Consider the following 14185-nt stretch of genomic DNA (forward strand, 5'->3'; position numbering starts at 1 on the left):
TTTGCATTTCCTTTCTTGCCTATTGTGAAAGCATTCTTTTGGTTTTGCTTTTAATTGCATTGCATTTGGTCGGTTTAACTGAGACTGAAATTCTTACATAGGAAGGGGGGACAGAGTCAAATTTACAATGGAAAACACAATCACACACTTTCTTTGGGAAAGATCTCTTGGCAAATCTCCTCAATCTTCTAGTAACTCTTTTAGCAGTTCATCAAACATTTCGCACCTCACGGGGCAAATAATGTGATCTTAAAATTCATTATGACATCTGCCTGATACAATATTTCCCACAACTTTTTAACTCTTTTGTCAAAATTCTGACACAATTTCCGCCACCAACGTGGCACAGCAACAGCAACAACAACAATAATAAGAAAATTAAAATTTTACGCATTAAAAATTGAAATGAAAGAACTTTTGTATGGACGACAAAACTCCCTGATACTCCATGTCAAAGGAACAAAAAAAGGAATTGCCCATATCTGTGTTGTATCTACCCGTAGACGTAGAATGAATCCCTTTCCAAATAAAGGGCACCAGCTGCTGCACGTTTATGAATACATATGTGTGTGTGTGTGTGTACCTAACTAACACCCAAAAAATTCACAATCATAAAAATTGAAACAGAAATATTGCCATAATGAGAAGGAGAGAGCAAAGGAGAAGCACCCCCCTCCTACCTCCTCTTTATACATTTGAAAGCGGGTAGAGCTTATGTAACATTACGTCAAATTGCACAAAAGGGCAATACATCTTCATCCCCTAAAAAAAACAGAACGGAACAGAACACAACTGAACACAGGGGATTGGCACACGGTGAATGTTGAACGATGAACGCTCGTTCTTATTTTACAATGAAAATTTACGAACTGACTGTTGCGTTTTTTCCGTTTTCGCCTCACATTATCATATTTCGTAGACCCGACACGCCAATGAATAGAATGCGCATCGAATTTCCCTTTGCTGCTTTTGGGATTGGGTTTTGGCTTTGGCTTTAGGTCGGTCTATCTCTCTCAACAGAATCATCAACACCAGCATTCAGGGTGGGCAGGAACAGTACTAGACTGAACTGAACTGAACTCAACTGAGAGATACCCAAACTCAGTTGACAAACAAGCAACACCAACAACATCAACAGCAGCAACAATTGCAGGAGGGTTGCCGCGTGCAGACAAAATGCAAACTTCCTATTTCCTTTCCCCGGGTTCGTTTTTCTTTTTCTGCTTTGTTCATGTTTTTTAAGGCATAAAATTCTTGGAACTTCCATTGGGTGGTCGATTTTGACTTGAAATTTGTCTAGCTTTAAACTTACATATATCATTATAATATAGCTATGATCTGGTTTGGTTCAGGTCTCACACTGGCTGTGGCATAAATTAGACACAGCTGGATGGCCAAGGGCTGATAAGAGATGTAGAGGTCACTTGTTTATTGTGTATGTATATGGATTTATTTACTTCATTATGCCGACATGATCGTCATTCAAGAAATAATATATAAACTCATGTCTTTTTGACTTTTATTATTCATTATTTTCGCATTTCATTCATATGAAATGATTTTTGTGTTGCTGCCATTTTTGAAGAGGTTATTTTGATTGGCAAGTCGTAGTCGAAGGTGGAAACGTTGATGGCAGGGTGTAAGGGGGGTAAGGGGTCGGCAGTTAATAGAGCTATCAAGAACTGCATGCTGCTGATGACAGTGGCTTATCAAGTTGCCAGTTGCAGTCGTCGCAAATTCTCCCCGTTTAAAATTGCATTTCTCAACACACAAATCACAAATCACTGCGAGGCATGCAATCTCTCACACAAATCATTTCATTTTTGCAACGACAACGACGCTGACGACGCTGACGACGACGACGACGCCAAGTGTCATTAGCGTCACACGTCCCGATCCCGATGGGCCCCCTTTGCCCAGTTGCCCAGTTGCCCGATCCCCGCAATAAGTGTTTATTAGTATGAAACATTTATCAGCAATTATAATTATATGGCTATATGTAAGTGTGTGTGTGTGTGTGTGTGTGTATACATTAAATGGCAGCCAGCCCCGACGACCTCAGAGAATTCACACACACACATACACACTCAAATAGAGGCAGAGATATAGCTACATGTCGGTGAAATCAATGGCAGATGATAGCAGACAAGCTGGAACTAAAAGCTAGACATACTTTTACTGGACACTAGTGTAGGCCTAAATGCTTTTTAAATGCTGCCCGCAAATTAAGCAACAAATGCTAGAGGCAGGACAACAGCAACAATTTCTCGAGTGGGCACACACACACAACCACACACACGCCCATTAAGTGAAATGCTAGACTGCCTCTTTTTTCAGGGTTTTCAGGAAGAAAATTGTGTGTAGTCCCCACTGTTTTTTTATGCAAACATTCACAAGCAACACCTAAGACATTACCAGAACGACCCGAATTCAAACATTCAATGACAAATTATGCGCTTGTGCCTGGGCGTGTATGGGTAGTCACCTGACCATGTTGTTATGCCACCTACAACCAACAATTCCAAACGACAACCTAACTACCCAACTACCTATACCTATACCTTATACCCCCGTCATGGGCGTCGTTTTGTTTGCCATACCGGGATGGAGGCGTGGCACTGTCTGTCTGTGTGTGTGCCCAGAAAATTTGACATTTTGTAATGGTAGCAAAGTGAAAGCAAATTATCTTGCGTCAACAGGAAGAAAATGTTGTATGAATACACTCTAGACTTTATGTATTTCTTTCTGTTTTTCTTTTTTGATAACTAGTATAAAATTGTAGGCTAGCCGCCTAATGATAAATGACATTAGTAAGAGCAATGGGTCTGGGGTGGGTGGACAAACTAATGACCTGGGTAGGTGCCAGGCAAACGGAAATAAAGTTGTCGAAATTGTAATATCAGAGAGTGGAATAAAAGTCATAAGCGTAGCATTAGGATCTTATCTGTAGTAAGGGGAGAGAGGGGGACAGTGGTTGAATTGGCCTTCCAAAAGTAATAAAGGTATTGAAATTCAAGTTAGTTGAGAGAGGTTTTCCATTTTGATGATGGCAAGCAAATTGAATTACTTAAAAAAAAACATGTCTTTACCATATGAAAGTTGAAAGACCAGACTGTGATCAGTGATCTGTCTTCTGCTTGTTTTTTTTCCTCCTTGTTTTTTGGTGACGATCATTGAACTCATCTGGCTGCCTTTTGTGTCATGTTCTGTCCACAAATAACATTGTCAATTGTGTTTCATGTCTCCATGAAAGAACCAAAAAAAAAATAACCAAAAAAGCTGAAAAAAGAAGAAAAATGAAGACAAGAGCACAAATAACGCAAATGTGGAATTGCTTTTCTTCCACCCTCATCCACCACACCCCCATATACACACACATGGGTGTGGATGTGTGTGACTGTGGGGCTAAATTTAAACAACTTTTGCCTTATGCTTTCAATGGAAAAAATATCTTTGTAGCGCCAAATGGCGCCGTGGCAGAAAAAGTTCCATTTTGTTTGGTTCTTTTTTTTTTCTTTGGCTCTTCAAATATTCATTGAGTTTGACTAAAAGGCAGCCCCAGCCCCAGCCACAGCGCCAGCCCGAAACCCCAACCCCAACCCCGACCCGGAGAAAACCCGGCATAACCAACGTCCAAGGCACTTTTCCCCACTGCCATTTCATTAGCCAACATATGGAACAGAGACAGGGAGAGACTGCGACTGCGACTGAGACTGAGAAAAACGCCAAAAGCAGCCGGGATACTGGAGCAAACTCTGGAGTCTGGAGTCTCCTCTTCACATTTAAATGCGCACATAATTTCTAATTTGTGCGTCTAATTTATGTGCCCGAGCACCGAGACCCAAAACTTAGCACAACAAACTTGCCAATTTAACGGGGCACAAGCAAAACGAATACACCAAAAGAAAAAAAGATACTAACCGACTCCAAAAAATAAAAGACTTTGAACCTTAAGTAGGGCTAACGACTTCTAGATACCCTGTAGTTGGTAAATCTTCTTCTGAATCATCAAATCTCTTACTTGTTAGTTTTACATTTTCCATTATCTATAGGATAATCTACCTACTGAGGGCTTAGTAAGGGCTGACTTGGCTCTGATTATCCCAATATTACTTTTTGGCTACAGGGTATAAAAGAAGGCAAAGAAATGTACAAGCTAAAGGAGAAATCGAGCAAAAAGTTTTTGCCGCCACTTACATATAAAGAAATAAATAAAGCCATTTCTTCTAATATACAAAAAGCCTCGAACGAGAACAAGAAATGAGAAAATTACTTTTTTTATAAGCAGGGCGAAAAGGACCCACCAACCCCCGTACAATACCTTGACAGAATCGAGGGGGTGGTGGTGGTGGCCAAGTACATTGGCAAACATTGCCTAATTTCGAATTGCCTACGAAATGTGCATTAAAATAACTAGAATCTACTAGGCAAAGTGAAAGCCCCCAAAAGGTGTGTAATAAAAATAAATGTCAGTCGTTTGTTTATATCAGCAAGGCGACAATGCCACCTTTCCCTTCCCCCTTTGTTGCTTCACCCCTAAGCAAGAAGCTTGCTTAAGGATATTGCGTATACGCAGCGCTGTCTCTACAAAAAACCCAAAAAAAAAGAAAACACAAACCCTTTTCCTCTAACACCTGGTGTGGTCCACACAAAAAACAATAAAAGCAACAACTACAACAATAGCAACAACTTCATTGATTGTTTTTAGTGCCAAGACAGAAGAGGAACGAAACGAAATCAAAAGGCAGCAACAAAAACAGCCACAAAAATCGAACTAAATTTTACGACATAAACATAAATTTTATGACAGGCAAAAAGCACACACACTCACACACACACAACTACATGAAAAGAAGAAACAAAAATTCCATATATCTGAGCGTTCAAGTATCGACTGAAAGTTACCCAGGAAAAAATTTACTTATGACCCTTTAAACTAATTGCCAATAGTCTTTCTCTCTGTCAAACGGACTTGGCTAACTCCAATCTTTATTTCCACAATGAAATATCCCAGATATTTTATCCTTCGTTTACTTTTGACTTGATATACCCCAACAAATATGTATTTTGGATTTGAAGCAAACTCCCGAGCCCAGCGCAAAAAGGAAATCAATTTTATGGGCTGGCCAAAATAACAAAAACAAATAATTTCCATCAAAGCGCATATAGCAAATGAAGAAGACAGACGGAGAGAGAGAGAGAGGGAAAGAGAGACAGAGAGATGACGAGAAAGCAGCGTAGAAAAATCTATAAAAAATATGTGAGAACTATTAAAAAGTCGTAAAGTCGTAGCAAACCCGAAAGGCACAGACCAAAGGCAAATCCAGCACCAGTCAGAGCACCCTTTCAGGGCTGAGGGGTGAGTGTGATGTGTGTATGCGGGGGGTGGGGGGGGGCGGTGTAATGTAAAGTGTTTTACGTTTTGGCTTAGCATGTCGTAAAGTCGCTCAGTCGAGATAAAGATATATCCAGCAGACCTGGCCCCTGTGTCTTCTATTTTTTTATACGTTTTTTTTCTTTCTTTTTTGTTTTGAGGTATTCCGGATATGGTGTAACACTTTGTGTTTCTTCTTTTTCGTTGGTGTTGTTGCTGTTGTTGTATTTCAAATGAATAATGCCATTAATGGTCGCATTACAAGTGTAATAATAATTGTCCTTGATAGAGAGGCAATTCCCCCTGCGCAGCACCCGCAATTAGGCCAACCGAACCAACCGACAAGGCAATAATAACAACAACATTTTTCGACTGTCCAACTTGGCTTGCATTTTGGCTTAATGTAAACGCATTTAAACGCAATTACTTTTCACTCTCTGGTGTTTCTCTGTCTGTCTGTCTATCTGACTGTCAGCCTTTTCTTTTTCAACTGACACGTACCAAAGCAATTTCTGTTGCTGTTTCTGTTGTTATTGTTGCTGATGATGATGATTGCCGCCGTCGCTTCGAGTGTCGTCATAAAGATCTTTTATCAAAACGTTAATGGATTGAGTCATACATACAAAATATATACACAATATAGATATATATTTATATATACATATGTCTACAGTTATGTTTAGTTTAGTTGCGTGCACTTCTTTTGCATATGGAACACAAGTTACACGTGTCTCTTGTCGAGTTTTAGGACAATTGCATTGCTCGCTGTTCTCGACTAGTAATGCCAAGTTAATGAAAAGTTGGTAAACGTTGCGGTGTGTGTGTGTGTGTGTGTGTGCGTTTTGTTGAAAATGTTATTAATTATAACGCACCCTAATTTTCTGTAGGCCTAGGGCCTTGTCGACTTAGTTGCCGCCTAGTTTGGTTAATTTGCCTTTTGGGGTCCCAAGGCATAAATGTGCTGAAAACCTATATTAATTGCATTTTAATGAAACTTACTTCGATATCATACACATACATACATTTAGAGAGAAACTAGAAACCCTTTTTCTAGAGAATTTCATAGATTATGGCTCAAATGAGTTGCGTGGCACTTTTAACTATTGAAACTATGTTGATCATTCTGACAGATATCTGTAAATAAATGTTTGAAATGCATTCATCAAGGACTCGTTAATGATAGCAGTGGTATACATAAGATATTCATCTCTCTCTCTCTGTCTCTCTCTCTCTTCTTTGCATTATTAAAATTACATTAACTTGAAGAGTGTAAATAATATTTTAAGCAGCATTCAATTAAGCTTACTAAAGGACTTTTAAGTTCTTAAAAGGCTTTAGCTTTGTTTAGTTGGAATCATTTTGACTGTAATGCTTTAAACTATAGACTTATTTGCTGATATAGGGTGTTGATTAGTTAGTCACAATTGTTAAGAAAGTCTTTAGAATCTCAAATTTCAATCTCTCAACTTAGACCTCAAATGGTTTTTAATGCTAAATCGCTTACAATTTCTAGATAGAATTCTTCTAATTGCCTAATTATTAGAAAAAATCCAAAAGTAATGCTTCTAATCATATAATTAAATGTAAAAGCTTAATGGAAACTTTAATCAAATTACTTGAATACATTTTGTATTAGATTTTTCGAACAAAAACAAGTTATGAGTTTATGATTCCCTTTAGAAATTAACATATGGCTATATCTAGTATATATTATATATATATATTTGTTTCATTCTCTATTTACTATCTCTATCTCGACTGCTCTTGAGCTTTGTCTCTATATAGTTGTCCCTTTTGTGGGCGGGCCCCGACAACCACAAATGAAATTAAATATTGCTGGAAAAAAAAAATGAGTAAAACACAGCAAAAAAAAAAAAAAAAAAAACAACACAATGACAAATAACAAATAAACAAAATGAACAACAACAACAAAAAAAAAACAGAACGTTCTGTGGTTGGCGCATTTGTTGTTTTCATTGCATTATCAGTGTCATAAAAAAATGCAAATAAATAAAGCTTGCATATGCAATACGATATAAATATATAGGCTTATACACAGTGTGTGTGTGTGTGTGTGTGTGTGTGTGTGTGTGTGTGTGTGTGTGTGTAGGTGTATGGGCTGATAAAAAATTCATTAATTCATATGCAAAATGCAATTAAGCGCAGTGGATGCCAAAAAAAATAACGAAGTCAACCAAAATCGGTGGAAAGACAAAAAAACGGCAGCATAAATAAATTGGCATGGACTGTTGCAGAGTGCAGAGAGAGGAAATAGCAAACGCAGCAGTTAAATTAACAAATTGCATGCATATTTTAATAAAAATAAATATTTTAATAAGATTAAACTATAATGCAGCCAAATGTCAAAGCCGACCATGTATATATATATATTCCCACTGGAATGCCAGTCAAAACCAAACAGAAAAAAAAAATGGGGAGAGCAAAGAGAAACCAAGCAGGAGGCAAATATGATAATAAAAATGCGCTATTTATTTTTTTCATTTTGTGTTTTTTTCTTGGTTTTAATTTATGCGGTTTTCAATTACCCTTTTTGATATGAATTAATGACCGAGAGAGAGAGAGCGAGCTGGTTTGCTGGTTTCTCCTTTTGACCAGATAATTTAATTAAATACAAGCCACCCAAATGGCAGGGCCAAAAGATGGCCAGAGAATTGGCAGGTGTTTAGCCTAGGCCAACATTACAACAAGTCTTTTGTTTGGCCCTCTTCCCCGTCTGGCTATCTCTTGGTTAAGGCCAAAAAATGCTTTAGTATTTTAAGCTGCAATTCTAGCACAAATTCCGGTAACAGCAACTGCAACCACAACCAAGCTACAACATTCTTTGTAGTCAGCCTGTTGGCTGTTCCATGGCTGCTGGCCTCGTTTGTCTGGGGCCCAGCAGCAAAATTTCATGCTTGTGTAAACTATTTGTCGACAATTTTGTTTGCTACAAAAAACGTCGGCATGCCACAAGCCCCCCAAGACTCTCTAGAGCCGAGTGACTTAGCTCAAGCTCCTTGCCTTTCCTGCACCCAGACACAAATACATAGGTAGTAGTCAGTCTATCCACTAAAGCGTAAAAGCGCACACTGGCACGAAAACTTTCAGTTCGTTTTGGCCCCTGTCTTGCCGCTCTAATGACTCCTTACCTCATGCCTGCCTTATGCCAATCAAGCGCACATCCTTCCTTTCCCTATTAAAATGCCCAATGATTGAAATCAATTCTCTAACTGGCCATCATCATCATCATCATCATCATGGTCGTCGTCGTCGTCGTCGTCGTCGTCGTGGCTCTTTATCGCACAAAAAGTTAACGCATGTAAGTAGGTTTACGTGTAGGCCGGCAAAGTGCATTGATAAGCCAAACAACTGGGCGAACTCCATTCGGCACTTTCTTTCTCAAACCATCCAACACACTAGCTGAAAGACACAAAAGTAAACTCTGTTGGCTCTGTCTGATTAGTCGATCAGTGTTCAGTGCCTTTTAAATATGCGAAAAAAAACAAAAAACCAGAAGAGAAGAAACATCGAAAAACGAGGGAATTGGCTTTTAAGAGACTCCTATTCACAGCCCAGACCAAGGTCTCAGCTCCATTATAGCTCATTATCGCCCCGAGCAACGTCTTACATTATGTTGATGAGTTCCCTCACGGTTGGACTCGGCTCAACTTGCTCAACTTCAGGGTTTTCGCTAGCCATTCTAATAGAAAACACCAAACCACATGATATACTAAAGCAAAAATTGTGCTGTTCATTAAAAAGAGGCCACGCCCATCTACCAGACTGACTGATCGAAGTGGTCGTTCATTAATTGTTGACAATGATTACCTGGAGAGCGCCAAAGTAAAGCAACAACAACAGCAACAAAGAGATAACTAAAGCATCATTGGAATTGAAATTGCCCAAGACCAACTCCAACTTCAACTTCAAGTCCCCGGTTCGAGTCCAGGCAAATGCAATTTCAATTTTCAACGACAGGTGATAAATAAATCGAATCGATTCGAATCGAAACGAATCGAATCGGCATCGGTGGCATCGATTCGTTGCATTGCGAATGAAATTGCGCCATATTTGGGCGTTATTTGTGGTCGTCACTGAAGGAGGCCGATCAGCGGCAGCAGGTTAAGGCGTTGGCAACGACTAGCGTTGAAGGCATTTAATTGCCACCAGAAGAACATCAGCAGCAGCAGCACCAGCACCAGCAGCATCAGTCGCACTTTGACGTCTACGCATCAGTCTCGCAGATATAGAGCTCTTTCCCCTCTCTGTCTCTCTCTCTCACTCAAGATGTTTGCCATGCATTTTGAAAAGGTGTTTTGTCGCGAGTCCGAAAGGGAGTCCTCCTTGGTCTCCTCCATCATCATCATCACCCATCGTCGTCGTCGTCGTCGTCATCGTCGTCATCGTCGCCATTGCGACGAGTGCGAATTGGCATTTTATTTCTGCGCATTTGGCATTTTCGGGGCGCGTTGATCATTTAACCGTGTTTAGTGTCCGTTGATGTTGCGCTTTTTAATTTCGTTTTGTTTTCTTTGTGCTGTGTGTTTGACAACACCAACAGCAACAACAACACCAACAAAATGATTTAAGATGTTCGACTGTCAGTGCTGACAACATTGACAGTAAAATTATTTCTACGCGCTTCGGGAAGGTTAATTATCGTTGATTTATTTACAACAACACCAAAAAAAAAAACACATACAACTTACAACAAATCCAGAAGAAAGGTTGAAGGTCTCAATATCGCAATATCCACCGTGGGGCGGGGGGGGGGCATGGCCAACAAAAACTTGATACAAGATCCTCACATCTTTCTCACTCATTTCTCCTTGGCTAAAAAAAACTTTTGGTTAATGTTTATGATAGGTCTTTTTAAATAGCCATTAAAAGAGAAAAAACCAAAAGCAAAAGCAAAAAAAATTGTTTAATAATTTATTAAAATAAAATGCGTGCAAATAAAATGCAGTAAAACGAAATCAAGCCAACAAAAAACAAAACAAAAAATCCAGTCCTCTGACAACCATAAATAATTAACAATACAAAAGCCAAAGGCAACAACAAAAACATTGTGCGTTAATTTGCATTTTTGTTTTATGATAACAAAACAAAAAACCAAAAAAAAAAAAAAACGCAACAAACGCGCCAAACCGCAAACAAAATTAAAACACGAGACAATGTAAAAATATTAAATTAACATTAACATGGCCCAAAAAAAAAAAGGGAGAGGGGGCATAATGGAAAGTGGCAAGTGCAGAATATATGCAACGAGGAGGCGTGGTGGATGGGCCAATAAAAATTGCTTGTCAAAGTGAATTTAAAATAATTATTGTACATTATGCGGCGCATCGTGTATTAAATTAAATGCTGCACAATAATAAAATTAATAATAAAAAATTGCACCAACAACAAGGTGTGGAAAATGACATAACAACAACAACAACAAATTGAACTATTGCCATTTTAATGTGCAAATTATGCAAAAATCGGAAAACGATAGGAAACAAGAGAAGAAAGAACAAAAAAAAAAAACGTACAATGAAAAAATTAATGATATTTTATCATTTTATATATAATTATTTTAATGCATGCGGTTGCCATTTGGTTTGTTGTTGTATTAGTTAGCTTTTAGCTCTAATGAAAATAAATGGTCTTAATTCGATTTTTAATAGTGACTAATGTACATTTCTCTCTCTCTCTCTCTCTCTTTTTTTTTTTTTTTGCAGATGGTAAGTTCTTATCATCACTCAATCCTTCAGAACTAACATATGATGGTAAGTGACATTCCACATTAAGTCCATTTAACACATTATTTAATATATATACTATATACTATACCATAAGACATAAAGCTTTGCCTTGCCCCTGTTAGAGATTAGTATTTGACTAGATAGAGACTTGATCCTACATCCCTTTTGATACCCTTAATGGCAGTATTTCGCACATCAATCAAATGGCCAACTCGCACTCTCCAGTTGTCTGTCTGTCTGTCGCTAATCATCTGAGGGGACCGATCACGTTCTTGAACCCACGCCCAGTTTGCTCACCGCCACCAGCCACGCCGATCTTGTCTGGGGTCCTGTGGCTCTTCCTCTTCCTGTCTTGCTTAAAATGAGAAATTTCTTTTTAATTTAGACTTAAACAGACTTGGCGGCTGGCCGGAGACAGCTGATAAAAAATCATTATAAAGTTAAATTTTAATTAAAAACTACAATCGATTAAAACGAGACGTGGAAGCCATGGCAAGGGCTACTTTCCAGGGGCTGCGGCTCGGCTCGGCTCGGCTCATAAATTGAACATTGGCGGTCTCGTAGCTTTCAACGTGCTTCTGGCCACGCCCCTAGAATGTTGTTGATGCCCATGTCGATGTCGACGTTGATGAACTTGTGCCACATTTTCTGAACAAGTTAAATCAGCGTTTCGCGCTAAGCGCAGTGGCAGTTTGATGGCAAAGGACAGATATTTTGTGGGATGGTCCTCACTCGATTTCATCATTATATAAGAAGCGCTTTTCGCTTTCATTAAGTGAAGCCCCTGAGTCAGTCAGCCCATTTCCTTTCTTTGCCTCTTGCCTCTCGTCTGGCACGTGAATATTTGCCTCAAATTTTTGATTTATGATACACATATGTATGTATGTGTGTGCTTGGTTGGTGTCTTGGCTAAACTCCTTGAGTCCATAAAAAGAAATCCCGTCCAAAGTCGGCAGGCAGCAGCTGCCTCGATTTTATGACGTTACGCTGTGTTAAATTGAAAAATGGTGTGTAAAAGCATTTATAAATCGTTAAATTGCGCAATAGTCTGGCTGCCACTTATGGGCGGATTTATATACATACTAACTAAACGTTTATGCGTTTCTATTAGAGAGCTGAAAGTCGAAAGAGAAGCAGATCATAGATGACATAAATGTCATAAATTAAAATAATGTTCATTGCCACATTCAAAAAGTCGACTTGGAACATGTAAATGTAGATTTTTATTTACTTCTTTCTTTGAGTTTTCCTTTTGGATGACCATCACGTTAGGAATTTCCATTGAGTTTTCTTGCTTTTAGAGCATTTTAAATCACTAACTAACATTTAATAGACATTTAAGATGGTTAAACAATTAAAGTTTCATATTTTATAGTTAAAATTTAAATATATTTCTTAAGAAATTCCAACAGAAGTTTCTCAAAAGAAGTTTCTTAGGAGGGGGAAAGTAGTTAAAAAGTAGTTAAAACTCAATTTCCAATTGACTTAATTAGCGATCAAATTAAAGTTAGAAATTCATGTACAAATGTTGGCTATTTGAGCAGATTTTGGTTTTTGGCTGAAAGACCTACTAACCCACTGGCAGACAGGAACAAAAGCGTTATGCCAAAAATGTAATTTGTCTACTGAAAGAGGTAAGGCCACTGGCTGGCTATGAAGGCGGAAAGGGGAGCCACAACTGAATAAATGAACAAGTGAGAGGGTGTAAGAGAGGAAGGAGGAGGTAGACATTGGCCATGGCCATGCCCAAAGACACACACACACACATACAGAGATACAGTTGAGAGAGCATTTAAGCACAACTTTAAATAATCGTCTGTCAGAACTGTCAAACAAGCCGGCAAGCGCTAGAATTAATGGCACACAAACACACACACACACACACAGACACAGTGCGGGAAAGGGAGAGCGAAAGAGAGGGCAACAAATGCGACTGCTTGCAATTTGTTTTGGGGCCCTGCGCAAGCGCAAAGCGTCCATTGAACCTGCAGTTTACGAGTATGTGGAGCAGCAGCAGCAGCGGCGGCAGCGGCCCATATAGCCACAAGTTGAATTATTGTTTTGTTGGTGTTGCTGCTGACTCTTTTTTTCTTGGTTGTTTTTGTTTTTGCCTCTGTATTTATTGCAGAGAGAGAGAGGTAGAGCCAAGAGACGGCGACGCAGACGCAGCGAGTTAAAAACAATGTCTGCCCAAGCAATGGCAACGGCAATGGCATCGACGTCGACGTCGACGTTGGCATTGCGGTGCTTTATCACTTACTCTATGTGTGTCTGTGTGTGTGTTTGTGTGTATAAACTTTACACAAAATTAATGCTCTGCGCCGCAGCGGGCGAACTTTCAACTGTTGCTGGTAACGCAGCGAGCTTCGCTGCCTCAAGATGAAAAATTATTGCTTTTAATTTATTGCATAAACAAAAGCAGCAAAAAAAATACATACATATATATGTATTCGCTCTTTTGTCTCTCTGGTGCGTGTGTGTGTGTGTGTCGGTGTAACGGGTCTCAAGGTCATGGTTAAAGTGTGCGGCTGACGTTAACTGCGCTCTGCTCTGCTCTGCTTACTGGGGGCTTTCCCCAACTGCGACGTCAACAGCGCTGCCAACTGTCAAAAATGATTTAGTAGTTCAAAGCCGCGTTTTGTTTCCCATTGCAAAAGTGCGAAAAATGATGCGACAGCCGCAGCGAGTTAGCTGTCAAATGCAAAAGCAACAACAACAGCAACAACAACAACCATTCTGACAACCATTTTGACAGTTAGCTAAAGGTCAAATTGAAAGTAAAAGTGTCCGTTATGGGCAGACATTTTTGATAGATTGACATCGAGAGTGTGGGCTTCGTTTCATTTCATTTCATTTCGTTTCGTTTCGTCGTGTTTCGTCTGCGGTTGCTTGTCAAGTGCACTACTAAAAATTTTTGTGAAACATTAGTTTTTTATAGTTCATCGTGCCCAATAAAAGCAGCTCATCATCATCATCAGCAGCAGCAGCAGCAGCAGCAAAACAAACCAACCAAATTAACTAGTCATAAAAAGAGTCGAGGCGAGACAGAAAAATCCATAAAAAT

General features: G+C 39.2%; 1 protein-coding gene and 1 long non-coding RNA gene across 3 annotated transcripts in view; one reads left to right on the forward strand and one right to left on the reverse strand.

The window, feature by feature from the left end:
- hth (homothorax) overlaps window positions 1–14185 on the forward strand; it is a 111341-nt gene that overhangs the window by 58886 nt on the left and 38270 nt on the right. For both annotated transcript variants that reach the window (XM_068301987.1, XM_068301988.1), the window contains exon 8: window positions 11098–11145. In XM_068301987.1, coding sequence (XP_068158088.1) covers window positions 11098–11145 — 48 coding nt within the window. The remainder of the gene's footprint in view (window positions 1–11097; window positions 11146–14185) is intronic.
- LOC137585949 (uncharacterized) overlaps window positions 1–14185 on the reverse strand; it is a 174698-nt gene that overhangs the window by 46118 nt on the left and 114395 nt on the right. The gene's annotated exons all lie outside the window — the stretch shown is intronic.

This window comes from Drosophila tropicalis, unplaced genomic scaffold (genome assembly GCF_018151085.1).
Source record: "Drosophila tropicalis isolate 14030-0801.00 unplaced genomic scaffold, ASM1815108v1 contig_878, whole genome shotgun sequence".
NCBI lineage: Eukaryota > Metazoa > Arthropoda > Insecta > Diptera > Drosophilidae > Drosophila > Drosophila tropicalis.